General features: G+C 38.4%; 2 protein-coding genes and 1 long non-coding RNA gene across 3 annotated transcripts; all 3 read left to right on the forward strand.

Moving 5' to 3' along the window:
* The first annotated feature begins 912 nt into the window (after nucleotides 1-912).
* Nucleotides 913-2,411, forward strand: LOC121812484. Its single transcript, XR_006053086.1, has 2 exons — nucleotides 913-1,144; nucleotides 2,156-2,411. It is a non-coding gene; the product is annotated as an uncharacterized LOC121812484 (long non-coding RNA).
* A 25-nt stretch (nucleotides 2,412-2,436) lies between these two features.
* Nucleotides 2,437-4,224, forward strand: si:cabz01007794.1 (putative ferric-chelate reductase 1; the record flags this gene model as incomplete). Its single annotated transcript, XM_014329702.2, has 6 exons — nucleotides 2,437-2,739; nucleotides 2,921-3,109; nucleotides 3,240-3,335; nucleotides 3,534-3,687; nucleotides 3,837-4,019; nucleotides 4,151-4,224. Coding segments are annotated over 6 exons (969 nt in total), but the record flags the coding sequence as incomplete, so codon positions are not given.
* A 3,485-nt stretch (nucleotides 4,225-7,709) lies between these two features.
* On the forward strand, nucleotides 7,710-14,227 carry LOC102306908. Its single transcript, XM_042214817.1, has 10 exons — nucleotides 7,710-7,849; nucleotides 7,937-8,228; nucleotides 8,334-8,470; nucleotides 8,718-9,012; nucleotides 10,796-10,947; nucleotides 11,035-11,329; nucleotides 11,675-11,820; nucleotides 12,088-12,343; nucleotides 13,493-13,671; nucleotides 13,751-14,227. The coding sequence occupies exons 1-10, from the start codon at nucleotides 7,825-7,827 to the stop codon at nucleotides 13,810-13,812; spliced, it is 1,839 nt and encodes a 612-aa protein (XP_042070751.1). The 5' UTR covers nucleotides 7,710-7,824; the 3' UTR covers nucleotides 13,813-14,227.
* Nucleotides 14,228-14,468: the final 241 nt, after the last annotated feature.

Consider the following 14,468-nt stretch of genomic DNA (forward strand, 5'->3'; position numbering starts at 1 on the left):
CACCGAATAAAACTTAAGTGAACACAGATATCAGAACTTTAGTGTCTGTGTACTTAAACACAATAAGGGAAAAGGAAACAGTGTATTTCGAAGAGCTGTGTTCATAATAAAGTTAAAAAAAATTGACCAAGTCAGATTATTTATTAGTTAATAGTAAGAAAGTGCACGACAGAAGTGTTGCTGGATTTTAGTAGACATCCAAAAATTATTTTACAGTCAATACACTACACAATAAACAGAATAACATAAAAATCATATCCACAAGAAGCAACTACCCTGCTGAAAGAAAAATGAAAGGAACACTTTGAAAGCACACAGATCATATAGGCGATGGTGTCCTGATGGATCTCCTCCCAGATCTGGACCTTGATCTTAAGTCAAATCTTTTAAGTGGCCTTCTTCTCAGGAGGACACTTAAAACCCACTTTAGACAATGGAACATATTACGTTTACACAAATGGCCAAGAGGAACAAACCGAGCTTTGTGCCTTTGAGGCAGATCAATTTTCTTTCACTTTAAAAGTTTCAGAATTGGTTTAAACAGTCAGTAACAATATTTTGATATTTGAAAAAAAAAAGCCCAACCAGTTCAGTCCAAGTATGTATAAACCAGAATGGCTCTGTGACCTGTTCAATCATTCTTTCTTTCTTGTACATTTTCAGAGTTAATAAAAATATTTGGTAATTAGTCTCATTGCTGTTCGATGGTAATATACACATTAAAGATTGAAGTAGATCCCCCGTTTTTACCTCAATATCCATGTAGGTTGCATGCATTGTCAAGGAAGTGGTGAATTTAGAAACAAAACTCTCTAAAACAAAGAGGTGTAAAGACAAAATTCAGGTTTGTTTCAACGCGACACACCCTTATTCCTCGCCCCACCCTGATCACTAGAGTGATGGCAGAGTTTCACATGTAATGCTCTTGTAATGCTTGCAATTTTCTCCCCTCCCCTCTGCTTATTTAACAGTGACAGAAAGTGAACAGGTGTCACTTGTTCATCTGGAAGCCACTGGATACATCAGAAGCGGTCCACCTCCAAGCCCTACCTGAGACTGAAACTACGTAGGCAAAATCTGAGGAACGATATATCTTTAATTCAATTTCTTTCACTATTTGCACTGGAAATAGGAAAACTTACAGGTAGGTAAAAACAATACATATGCAACATCATATCAGTTTTTAAATGAGTTTTTTTTTTGTTCAATATCTGTTTAAGTTTGACATTCACTATCTAATAGTGTTTTGTGAAGAGTAGTAATTTATAATTGTAACAATGAATAAATTAGGATTGCAATTAGTTTTCAATAGTATTTCATTATATATATGAAATACTATATATATATATATATATATATATATATATATATCCTAAATAACTTTTTTGGAGTCTGGAGTACCTTTGTTGTAAACTGAAAGACTGTTAGGCCTACTTTCCAATTACAGTATATTAGTCATTTAAAAACATGAACAAATTTATTACTTTCATTACTTTATTACTTTTTATTAATCTTAATGTTTCATTGCATTTATGGCACTCTTATGTCAGTTGCCAGTTTGGTTTGATTGTTTTTCTTGTTTATTTGAGCAACTTTTCGTGTGATATTTGGTGGTGGGATTTATTAGCGTTTTATTTTGTGGTTTAATGTTTCACTTTTTTGTTATTTAACTCCATACTTATATCATCTATAAAAACAAATTATGTGTTATCTTGCTGCACTTAATTCTAGAGCCTGTACTGTAAGTGCTACTGATTATTTTGTAAAAGTCCTCACCGTTGTTATATAAGCCAGTATTCCCTATGTTATGTTTGAATGGTATACACAGATGATGAGGTTGATTTTTAATTCCAAACCAAACAACTCACCTTCTGCTTGTTTAGCTTTGATGTGTACACTTATGCTTGCACTGGCCTCAGTGCTAAAGATATTGTAAAATGTGAGGCAGAGTGCACTCTGGTGGACAAATATATGATGAAAAAACCACAGAGTGAGAGAGAGAGAGAGAGAGAGAGAGAGAGAGAGAGAGAGAGAGAGAGAGAGAGAGAGAGAGAGAGAGAGAGAGAAGCTGTAGTTACAGTGCTGTAATAAACTTCACTTCACTTACAGTTAATAGTTAGAGTTTACTCAATCTCTGTTATTCCCTCTGTTTTAGGCATGGACAGCAGACTAGTCCTCACTCTCCTGTTTGTGATGCTGACTGGGTGTTTCATGGGCACTTATGCTCAAAGTGCAACAACATCCAGCAACAACACCACTTCCAACACCAGCACCCCAATACCATCTAGCAACAACACCACTTCCAACACCAGCACCCCAATACCATCCAGCAACAACACCACTTCCAACACCAGCACCCCAATACCATCCAGCAACAACACCACTTCCAACACCAGCACCCCAATACCATCCAGCAACAACACCACTTCCAACACACAACTCAACCAGCCACACAACACCACTTCCAACACCAGCACCCCAATACCATCCAGCAACAACACCACTTCCAACACCAGCTCCACAACACCATCCAGCAACAACACCACTTCCAACACCAGCTCCACAACACCATCCAGCAACAACACCACTTCCAACACCAGCACCACAACACCATCCAGCAACAACACCACTTCCAACACGAGCACCACAACACCATCCAGCAACAACACCACTTCCAACACGACTGCAGCTCCAACACCTGCCCCACTAGTGCCTGACAGCAATGTGACAACTGTTAATGTGAGTAATGTAGAAAAAATTAAAAATATATAAAAAAATATATATTTTAAAAATAAATTAAAATATTTGTTAGTTACTATAGCAGAAGACTGACAAAAACAAGTTGCAGTTGCATTGATCAGTACCTATTAATGTATACAACTAAACCACTCTCTAACATGGATCTTATTTATCCTTGCAGACCTCTTTTACTAGAGATAATTGTAGCAAGACACAGCTGTGCGTTTCTCAGCCCTCTGGCTGCGACCCCTCCAGTGGGACATGTTTCTTCCTTGGTAGCCAAGCGCTGGGAGGTCAGAATTTTAAGTTTTCACTTTCAGGACAATCAGACGGCTACGCTGCTCTCACCCTGTCACGGAACACCACACAGGTATGTCAAATTTAATCCTTTTAGCACAGATGAAAATACAGTAAAGTTTAACAATGAGACAGTCTAGTATTTTGTTAGTCGTCATCTTTATAGAGAGGTAACATTTACAATTTCTGGTTCTTCACCACAGGGAGTCAATGACACAACCTACATCTGTGCAAATGACAACAATGTAGTCAAATACATAAGTGCTCTTCTCAACAATGGCAAGCTGAATCCCACAACGGTGAGTTCTACTAGCAGACTTTTGAAAAACAGTTTAGTAATACTTTTTTTAGGGTTGGAGTGTGTGACAAATGCTCATTCTGCCTATCACTACTTATGCCCTTGTGTTGCCTTCACTTACATTGAAGTTTAATAATGAAGAAATTATTATCCTAATAAAAACTAAGCTCTTCTCTTTGTGATCTGTTTTCTTCCACAGCTTCAAGTCAACAATGTGAAGGGCAGAATCAATGGAAAGAACATCCAGTGTCAATTTGATGCCACAGTACCAGTCTCTACTAGAGCCCAAACTAAAGCAGCCGCAGACAGTACAAGTTTCTCAATGTCAGTCTCCACTGGAACTTATAATGCCAGTAAGCTAACACATCAACATCACATCAATTGCACCTTTAACAGACCTCTTTTAATGATGGTTACACAGACCATCACTGACAATATATCAATATGTTGTTATGTACTTTAAACACATCAGTGATCTCTTTTTCTCTGCTTGTTCTTTCAGCTTCAGGGGATCTGGGTAGCCCTACTTTCCAAATAACAACTAATGTGGTAAACCTGAGTGATGTTAATGCCACCGTCACCAATTTGGTTAGTTCCAACTCCACCAACACCACCACCACCACCACCAAACCCACCACCACCTCTGCTGCTAATGCAATTACAATCCAGCAATCAATGATGCAAGGTAAAAGTACCAGATAAGTTTTCGTCTTTCTTTTGGTTTAATACTTACCTGAGAAAAGAATATGTGCTTCAAACATGAAACACGTAGAGTACTTAATACTTGTTCTTCTGTTCTTCCTTCCTCGCCTCTAGCTTTGCTGATCACTGTGGGCATCCTGACTCTGAGCTGGCTATAAGGAAACTGAAACCTGCCCTACATAACAGATTAAAACTTCCCTATCCAACCATGCTACTATTTTTAAACTCACAGGTTTACTATCAACAGTATGTCCCAGACTCCTATGATTAATTTTGTGGGAAAAGGTCACATTACAAATCAGGACTGGTGGAGGGCAATCACTTTCGAGAAGCTTTTTTTATACTGCTTTTACATGCAGTTAGAGATTTGGTTGGAATCATTTGCAGAACTCTTTAAAACGGTGTGGTAAGATGGGGCACAACTGCATTATTAAGAGTAACCGAACACATAGTTTGAATTAAGTGAACAAGAATCACGGCTTTTACCAGTGTGTGCAATTTATGCAAATTTTGGGTAAAGGGTCTGGTACCCTTTAAAGCCCACATTTTTATTGCTAAGCAAAAACATTCGGTAAGTTTATGGTTACTTTGATTATTAAACTGCTAAACCGTGTAAACAGAAACTGCTGGTAAACCATTGTTTGCCTTTGTCTACCCTTAGAACACCAAAAGCAAAATTCATTTGCTGATGATGACAATGATGCCAGCAAATGGCAGAGGTGGATTTGAAAACAATTATGTTCTGATAGTATATTTCTATTATATGTTGTTTATATGAATGCTGTTTGTTCAGCAGTACCTTTACAATGATGCCTTCAGTGGCTGATGTTCACATGTGTTGCTTGCTTTTTAGCAGGTGTTCACAAATAATGCTATATGTGGTACTACTGAAGATGCTCGTGTAATGATTTTGTATTACATGTTTATAATTAAATATTTATCAAAAAAATATTTTGTGTGTTTTCTGATGGATGTTGCTAGATTTGAATTGGAACTTTTAACGTTTAGTCAATTTTGGGTGTTCTCAAATCAAATTACTTAAAACTACAATATTTTCACTACATGCACTTTTCATGCGGTGCAGTTGTGTCTTGCCATATATTAAAGAGTCAGCCAGATAAGTCACTGCCCAGAGCTTGTGACCATAAGGATACGAATGCTGATCAATATGAAGTGACACGTTCACTATCAAGCTCAGATCTCTCTCCACCCAAACAGAGCAGCACAGCAGCCACATCAGTGTCAGGAGCCTGAGATCCTCAACATATCCTAGAAACTTGCTCCCAAACCGGAGCAGGTGAAAACCATGACATTGAACTTGAGGATGTTAATTCTTATCCCAACACTCACCCAGGAAAACCCCCAGTGCGAGTTAGAGATCACGGTTTGATGAAGCCGGGAGAAAAGCATCATCTGGAAAGTGCAGAAATGAGATCCTGAGACCACCACCTTGAATGCAACTAAAAATTCTGTCCATAAATATAATGAACAAAATCTGTGACAAAGGGCAGCTTTGTAGTCCAACAGCAAACAAGTGCATACAAACATGTATGACATGTCAACTGATCCAACATCTCTATATTTTGATTACTTTCAGCTTGGGAAGATCCTCATCCAGATGATTATTACAGCAGTGGAGTCATTCTTCTTCAGCGTGACCTAAAGAGCGTTCATTTCCACCTTGAATCCTATGTGTGTTTTTTTTAAATTTAAGACCGTCAAACATTTACTAAATAAATAATTCCATTTATTAAAACTGGGTGGAACTGGATGCTTTTGACTGGTGTTCACTGCAACCACAAAACATTTGTAAAGCACTAATGAAAGTACACACATAAAAATGATGTGACATCACCAGGAGCAAATTTACTAGAAAATGAAAAGAATAGCAAAAAAAACACAAAACCAAACCCTGTGCGAGACCTGTGGCGTCTGTTCAGGTGTTACACATGTCAGTGTGGAATTTTAAATTGCTGTGGGCAATATTGCTCAAGCACATTTCTTGTTACTGAGTATATTTAGAGTCCATAATGAGCTGTTTGACCAAGAGTTTTGGACACAAAGAAAAACTTGGTGTGTGGAACATAAATGTGTAATGAGAAAAGGGGAACGAAACAGAGAAAAGTCTATAACAACGATGTGGACAAAACATAAGAAAACTCATGAAAACTTCAGAAGCAAGATTTGTTTAGAAGAAGCAAATGTAATATGTGGGTGTGTTGTCCTTCATGCAAACAACACTGAATAAAAATTTACATGTTTGTTTGCACCAGAATAAATGAGGTAGAAAGGTTTGTGATTTGTTATGCTCTGAAGAAAACCACAGTGGCAGTAAAGTGACAATAGCTGGGATTATTTTCCAAAGCCATGAGTGGGAGAAGTTATATTTGCATCTCCATTGGTAAGTCAATTTACAGTATCTTCAGTTACACTTGATTTAATTCATTTTAAACCTTGGAAAAAACCCTCAAAATCATTATCATATACAAAAATGATGATAATACTTTGAGTAGTAGCATAGTGCTCTTTTACTTAAATCTTGGTCTACGCAAAGTCTTGAGGCAACATTTTGGACAGAGGTGATATAAAAATATATACAAGTCTTAAAAACAACAGTGAGATACTTGAGAACTTGTCAGATCTGGAATAATAGCTATTCAAGCGAGGATTAATCGGAATTATCAATCAGTGTAGCTTCAGGTGTCTTTCAAACACATTTAGACTTAACATCTTATCTCTCAGATCTGCTTTTACCATACGAACCCTCGCGGACCCTGAGGTCCTCTGGTACTGGCCTTTTGATTGTCCCTAAAGTCAGGACACATACTCACGGAGAGGCAGCTTTTCAGTGGTATGGTCCTCGTCTGTGGAACAGCCTGCCGGAGGAGCTCAGGGCCGCAGAGAACGTACATGTTTTTAAGAACAGGCTCAAGACCCACCTTTTTAATTTAGCTTTTACTTAGCGTTTATTTATTTTATGCTTATTTATTCTATCCTGTTATTCTATTATTAATTTAGGATTTACCTAATATTTGCTTGATTTTATTCTTATTCATTTTTTAATCTTCTTATTCTATTTATATTTATATTGTATCCTGTTCTTATTTATTTTATCATTTTACCCTATATATATCGTATTGCATCATATCTCCAGTGTTTCCTCGGAGGGCGCTCTCTGCACCGGGGCTGTGATTGACCGTGGCTGCTGGGTCTCTGGGGTCCTCTCAGCCTGGCTTGGGGGGCTCCTTTGCCTCCCTCCTGCTGTGTGCCCAGCCTGGAGGCTGCGGTCTGTGACCGGCTCCCGGTGCAGACGGCTCCCTGTTATAATGTTTCCTCACTTGGCTCATGCGAGTCCAGCCCAATTTTTACTCTTTAAGTGTGCGCGTGTGTGTATGTGTGTGTGGGTGGGGGTGGGGGGATATATGTGTATTGAGAGTGTGGGGAGTGAGTTGGAGGGTGGGGTGGGCTGCTTTTAACTATGTAAAGCACTTTGTGCTACATTTTCTTTGTATGAAAAGTGCTTTATAAATAAAGATTGATTGATTGATTGATTGATTGATTGATTTTGATTGATTGATTGATTAGTTTTTATATCCTCGTTAATTTAATTAAGTTTTCATTGCTTGTTACATCAACAGTCACTCAGCAGAGATGTTGTTGAGTATGCTGTTCCCTTTAAAATTCCCATTTTTACACAATTTCAAACACTACAGTTAAAAATGAATATGATATAAATTATACTTTACATTTTTTAAGTCAAACTCTTTACATTAACAGTGATTTCCTTCATGATGATATCTAGAGCGCTGACAGGTAAACTTTTTCCTCACTTCCCTCAAAACAATCTTTAAAAAAATAGAGAATAATTGATAATACTAACAATTTTTTTTTTATATTAAGGTTATCTTTTCCATAACCTGGCACTGAACCAAAAGGCTAGCCAGTCCTCGGTTGGTGACAGCGTGGGTATTGCTGGCAAAGCAGTTGATGGGAGAAGAGAATCAAGATATCAGTTAGGGTCCTGTACACTCACCAAGTCAGAATCTGATCCCTGGTGGAGGGTAGACCTGGTAAATGTGTATACAATTGGTGCTGTAATAATAACCAGTAGAGCAGAACTGGAAAACGGACTGGATGGTGCTGAAATCTGGATTGGAAAGTCCGCAGCGATCAATGACATTGAAAGCATGAGGTGAAACAGCTTGATGCAGACAGATAAAATACATGAGCAATCATTATTTCAGTAGCATATCGTCCCTTCTTATTTTTTTCTTCTTTTTGGCTTTCTCATACACAGATGTGCCGTCATCTCTCATATTCCCAGTGGACAGACATACTACTTTCCATGTAGCTCCATGGAGGGACGCTACGTCACTGTGTTTCTACCAGGAAGTGAAAATGTCCTTAGCATCTGCGAGGTTGAAGTTTACTATGGTAATCACATTTCAGCCTGATGCCGATACACAAGTCTGAGGCCTTGATTGTTCAAGTTGTTGTTAATTTTCCAAATGGCCCACCTCCCAACACAAATTAATCATTCTTGTTGTTTTGTATAGTTAAAGGTCTTTGAGCCAGAATGACAGCCAAGTGTGGTCTTCAAAATTACTGCACTCTGCGCCTTCTGCAACAAATAATTAACTATTCACAATGATCTAATGTCTCTTTGTGGTTTTCCTTCAAGGATACCCATTACCCAATGTGGCACTCAAAGGAGAAGCTACCCAGTCATCTACACTCTCTGTTGCCACTGCTTCCAAAGCCATCGATGGCAGACGGAACTCGTTCTATAGCAATGGGTTCTGTAGCCACACGGCTGAAGACGAGACCAACCCCTGGTGGAGGGTGGACCTGCAGCGAAGCTTTACAATCACTGCTGTAAAAGTCACCAACAGAGGAGACTGCTGTGCTGAAAGACTGGATGGAGCTGAGATCAGAATAGGAAACTCACTGGAGAACAATGGAAACAATAATCCCAGGTAATTACAAGTGTTTCAATGTGTTAGGGAAAATGTTCTAAAACACTTCTTCAGTAAAGACTCAGAGAAGAGAAACACACAGAACTTCTTGCTAGCAAGGGCAGTCTCAGTGACTCGCGCTGAGAAACTGCCCCGGTCTTTATTTATACTTCAGTGAGCGTTTGTTCTTTACATTGGAATGTGGAGGTGTGTGTGTGTGTGTGTGTGTGTGTGTGTGTGTGTGTGTGTGTGTGTGTGTGTGTGTGTGTGTGTGTTCTGATCAAAGGGTCATATAACATGAAAGCACAAAAGGAAACATCCTTGGTCAGGAAGAGGGTAATCTCCCCCTCACCCTAGATGGTTCACCCTAGATAACACAGTGAAGAAGTCCAGCAGTTCATCTAGACAAAAAAGGCACTTAGACTAAAACAGACATAATAACGTAAAACAATAAAACAATAAAACAAGGTATAAGGTCTCATGCTCCCAGGACGTGGGGGTGCATCCTAGTGTGGAATACACACCAAGCCTTTGCAGCCTGTTAAAGATCACACACAATTGATTATATGCCTCTAAGTATACATGGTTGAATATTTCCTAATACAAATAACTACATGCAGTATTCTACCATATGCAAACTTATATCACTAAAAGATTATACTGACTACTAAATACAATTTCCTATTGACACAATGTAAAGTGAGTTTTTAAGTATAACTGGAACAGTGATAAGTCAAAAGTTTACAAGATTCATTTTGTCCACCACATGGTGAACTAACATATAATAAGTGGATTTCCCAACCTTTTAACTGCAGTGCAACAAATTTAGGATTTTTAAGATCGATATAAACATCACAATACAGTGAGCTGCAATGTCTTTAAATTGCTGTCTTTCTCTCCAATTGTTGGTATTTTGTCTTATGTCTTCCCTTTCTTCTTTCCTCACCCCCAAACTGGTCTGGCCCATGTCTGATTCTGCTGAAGTTTGCACCCCACTAAAAAAACATTTCCCCCCTCTTACCATTGCAAAGTGCTTGCTGACAGGGGGTTATTTGATTGTTAGAGTGATCACCCAAATACTATAGGGTGCTTTCCTTACAGTATATATAAATAAACCTGAATGAAATTAAACGTGTATATTTGCAGATTTAAAAATCTGACATTTTATATTTTGATATTTCATACTTTAATTTCCTTTTAAAAAACAACACACATTCCCTAACATGTCTTATGTGTAGTTATTTGCTTGTTTGTGCTCTGTTGTTGTGTTTGCACTGTTCCAAATGTGCTGAAACCTTGAGTTACAATAGACTAGAATAGATGGAATACAGTACCCCTTCATTGTCATTGTACATGTACAGCAGAATAAAATATAAATAGTAGACAGCAGAAATAAATAGCAACAGGAGAAATATATACAGTCAAGAGGGATATATACAAAACAAGAGACCTATATACAAAAATAGGAGACACATTAGAGAACAGTTGCAAATTGTTTGGATTAATTAATCACTAATTATGCAATGTGTAACATTCACAATAAGGTTAAAGGGTATTTCTTCACACTTGTTCGTTACTCTTTAAATTTTCATGTATTGGTTCTTATAAATGCCATAGAGATGTAAATAGCTTACATCGGTCAAACTAGCAAAGGAACCAATAAAAGCTTCTGTGATTTTTTGGGAAAACCTATGAAAACTTTCAAAAGGCTTGAAAATGCACTTTTTCCCTATGTTCTCAGTTACATTCTCTTCTTGAGAAAGTAATTATGTCAACTTAATATTTCCCCATCCATTGGTGTCAGGTGTGCTTCCATCTCACATATCAAAGTGGGTAAAACCTACACATACCGGTGTGATGGAGGCAGCATGGAGGGTCGCTTTGTGAACGTGTTTCTTCCTGGACAAAAGAAGACTCTCACCCTGTGTGAAGTGGAGGTATATGCTGCCCCAGCAGGTAGAGCTTTAAGTGACTGGATCTGATCTATGGAAACACATCTGCTTGATACTGATTCATACTTGTTTGTTCCATTCAACAATATAGTGGAGCCGCTTCAAAATGTGGCCTTAAACAAACAAACAGTACAGTCATCAACAGGGAATGCAGTTGGGATTCCCTTCAAAGGTGTCGATGGGTGCAGAACTGAATTCTGGGGTTATTCATGTTGTACCCACACTGGGACACAGCAGAATCCCTGGTGGAGAGTAGACTTATTGGCTGTCTATAAAGTCACTGCTGTCACCATCATCAACAGACAAGACTGTTGTTCTGAAAGACTTCTTGGGGCACAGATCCTGATTGGAGACTCACTGGAGCAGAATGGCAACACAAATTCCAGGTGAGACATGAGACTGATAGTAGAAAGGGTTCAAAGGATCCAAACACACATGTAGAGGATGATGTTAACCAGAGCTTGGAGATATTAAATAAACAACTACAGGATATAAACTGAAAACACTCCCAATGTGCGACTTCTGTTATTTCCACCTGAAATATACATGTCATGCATATGACTGTAAAATAGCAAACCCCAAAAAGCACTAACTATTCAAAATACAAAACCAAAGAAAGTGGCTGCAAATGTAACTGCTGGCTCAGCAGCACCCAAAATCCTAGTGAAAAGGGTCTAGAGGGAAACAATGATGATGATGATTTCACTTTGATGTTTGTGTAACACCATCAGGTGTGGCGTTCTGGAATCATTAGCGGGTACACCAACATACACATTCCAGTGTAATGAAATGAAAGGTCGCTACATCAGTGTGATCATACCAGGATCTCCGAAAATTCTGACGCTGTGTGAAGTGGAGGTGTTTGCTTCTCTGCCTGGTAAGGCCATAAGATTTCTTTCTAGCAGATCTGTTGTGGTCATGTGTGGATATATGACTGTTGGAAAATTACTTCCAAACGTAGAAACAGCTTTAACCTTTTAGTGTTTAGTGTTTTTTCATTTTCCACTACACAGTGGACAAATTGAACTTCTTTCTGGTTTTCAGTCTTCCCTTTTTAATTGGGTGCATAATGCAACGATACAGTTTAACCAGTTAAATTTTTTTTAAAAAGAGTCAAACATAGAACAAAACAATTTCTCTCCAGCACCAGAAGCCGTCATTCCTTCACCGACACCTCCACCTCCTTCCAGCCCTCCTCCACCTGTGAGCCTGCAGCTTGGTGGCAGGAACGTGACGGTGGTGGGAGAGAGGCTCTGCTGGTCTGATGCTCTGATGTACTGTAGACGTTATTACTGGGACCTGCTCAGCCTTCACAGCCAACAGGAGCAAAGCGAGTTGGAGCAGCTGCTGGGCCTCGTTCCTTTCTCCCTCACAGACCACATCTGGATGGGACTGCGCAGGTACTAATGAAATGAGATAATTAGTATTTTTAACAACCAAATTAATTAGCAAGAAATAATATAAATTAGCTGATTCTGTTTTGCTGACAACTGTCTTAATGTCAAGTAATAAGTAATCCACAGCTTATGTAGGATTGTCAGCTCAGATCAAAATGACCACAAAAGAGCCACCACTAAAAAAAACAAACAGTCATTAACATAAATTATTGAACATCACCAAAAGAAAAAAAACAGAATTACTCAAAATGAACAGACAATCAACAAAATAAGAAGCAACCAGGAGAACATGAAATTCAGAAGATGAAGAAATGGTAGGCAAAACCATACTTCAATCAGGCATAACATTAGGAACACTGACAGGTGTTCTTCATCATGGCACCTGTTAGTGGGTAGGATACCTTTTAAATATATTTTTTTAATATTTTGTCTTGTGTCCTAGCATCTCAGTGTTAAATACCACAACAAACCTTCAGTGAAGTAATCCAACAGCCACCAAAACTTTAACATTAAACAAGAACCAGAACCGAGATACTACTACAAGAACCACATCTCAACATAAAACGACAGTGATATCAAAACAGGAATTGAAAACACAAACAACTGCAAGCTCACTCACAGAAACACAGAATGCATCGATCCAATCTGCTCTATTACTCAGATCTAAGCTTGCTGTGAAATATTTCAAGGATTCAAGGAGCTTTATTGTCAAAAACATGTTAACATGATTTGGAATGAAATTATGTACACACGGTCCTGGAGTGAAAAGAAACAGAATAATGAAGAAACTGATTTTTTTTGTAAGTAAAGCTCTAAATTTAAATAGTGTTCGGTGCTCCAATTAAATGTTTGTGTGTGTATTTTACGTTTTCTGTGAAATGCGCTTCACCTATTTTGTGTAACACTAGGAATATGCTAATGTATTTTCAAATGATGGATTTGTTTCAGAGTCAGGGTCATAATTCATGTTTAAGCTCATGCAGAATAGCTAGAGGCCAGATGCTCCAACCTGTTCTCTTTTCATACGCCGTGACAATTTGAATTTTGCAAATTCAGACATTTTCAAAAGATGAGGTCATGACGTCTCAGGCTGTGCGTCCTTGTATTTGTTTGGATTGAAAAAAACATTTCAACTAATTTCTGATTCATCAGATCCCTCAGAGCAGACGAGTGGTTCTGGATGTCTGGATATTCCATGAATTTCTTAAATTGGCCACAGGATTTTGTTCCTGCCAGCTACTCCAGCACCTGTGGAGGCGTGGCCAGCACGGAGCACTTCCTCTGGCAGGACCAGCCCTGTGAGGAGAAGCTCAACTTCATCTGCCAATCAGGTTTTACTTACACCACGTTAAAGCTTGTGCGCAATTATCGTACATTGCCTTAATTTAACTGTAACTCATGTTCTTTCAGGTGCTGACGATGCTGTGCAGAGAGTTCATTTCTACAGCACCAAGGATCCTATAAGTCCTTAGTAAAGGAGAACAATGTACTGTCTGATGGAATGGATACAAATACATATATCTGAAACCTTTTTGCACTCCTTTAGTTCTGTAAATTATACTACAGAAAAACTATAAGACGTTTCTGCACACAATACCATGTTTGCCTTTTTTTTTACTTTATGATGCACTGCATGTAGCTACTATAGCACTGATTTCTATTTAAAATGCTGCTGGCTATTTCATAACTCATGCTCATAGCAAATGTACCTATGGAAAATGTGTGAGCTTATTACCCTGTAATGTACTCCTCCACATTTGCAGGGGTTGTGAATTCAGCCACATAAGTAACTCTACACTTTTGTGAAAGCCGTAGTGATGAAATACAGATGACACCTGAGAAATGTAAAACTACAAATGTCATCAAAGTAATAAAAATTCATTAAAGCAACAGATACAGTTGTATGTTATGAAATTGTCTGATAGAAATGTTTCCAAAATATGCAGATAGTCTCTGTTCAACCACCCTTACTGTTTTGTTTAATCCTAATTATACTTGCTAAAGTTCATTCTGTTCATCTGGACGTAGTGTTTCCAGTAGGAAACATTTCATCACTCATCCAAGTGACTTCTTCTGTCAGGGTTCCTGGGTCGGTGACCCAGTGTTTTCAGTTCACATTCACTGTTTA

The sequence above is a fragment of the Haplochromis burtoni genome, unplaced genomic scaffold (genome assembly GCF_018398535.1).
Source record: "Haplochromis burtoni strain Fernald_Lab_line unplaced genomic scaffold, NCSU_Asbu1 Contig_614, whole genome shotgun sequence".
NCBI lineage: Eukaryota > Metazoa > Chordata > Actinopteri > Cichliformes > Cichlidae > Haplochromis > Haplochromis burtoni.

What these genes read in the sequence shown, in the direction of transcription:
- LOC102306908 (XM_042214817.1), top strand. Translation starts at nt 7,825, where the DNA reads ATGATGATATCTAGAGCGCTGACAG. An exon ending in AATGGAAACAATAATCCCAG is followed by an intron (nt 9,013 to 10,795) that starts GTAATTACAAGT and finishes CATTGGTGTCAG; the next exon opens with GTGTGCTTCCATCTCACATA. An exon ending in AATGGCAACACAAATTCCAG is followed by an intron (nt 11,330 to 11,674) that starts GTGAGACATGAG and finishes TAACACCATCAG; the next exon opens with GTGTGGCGTTCTGGAATCAT.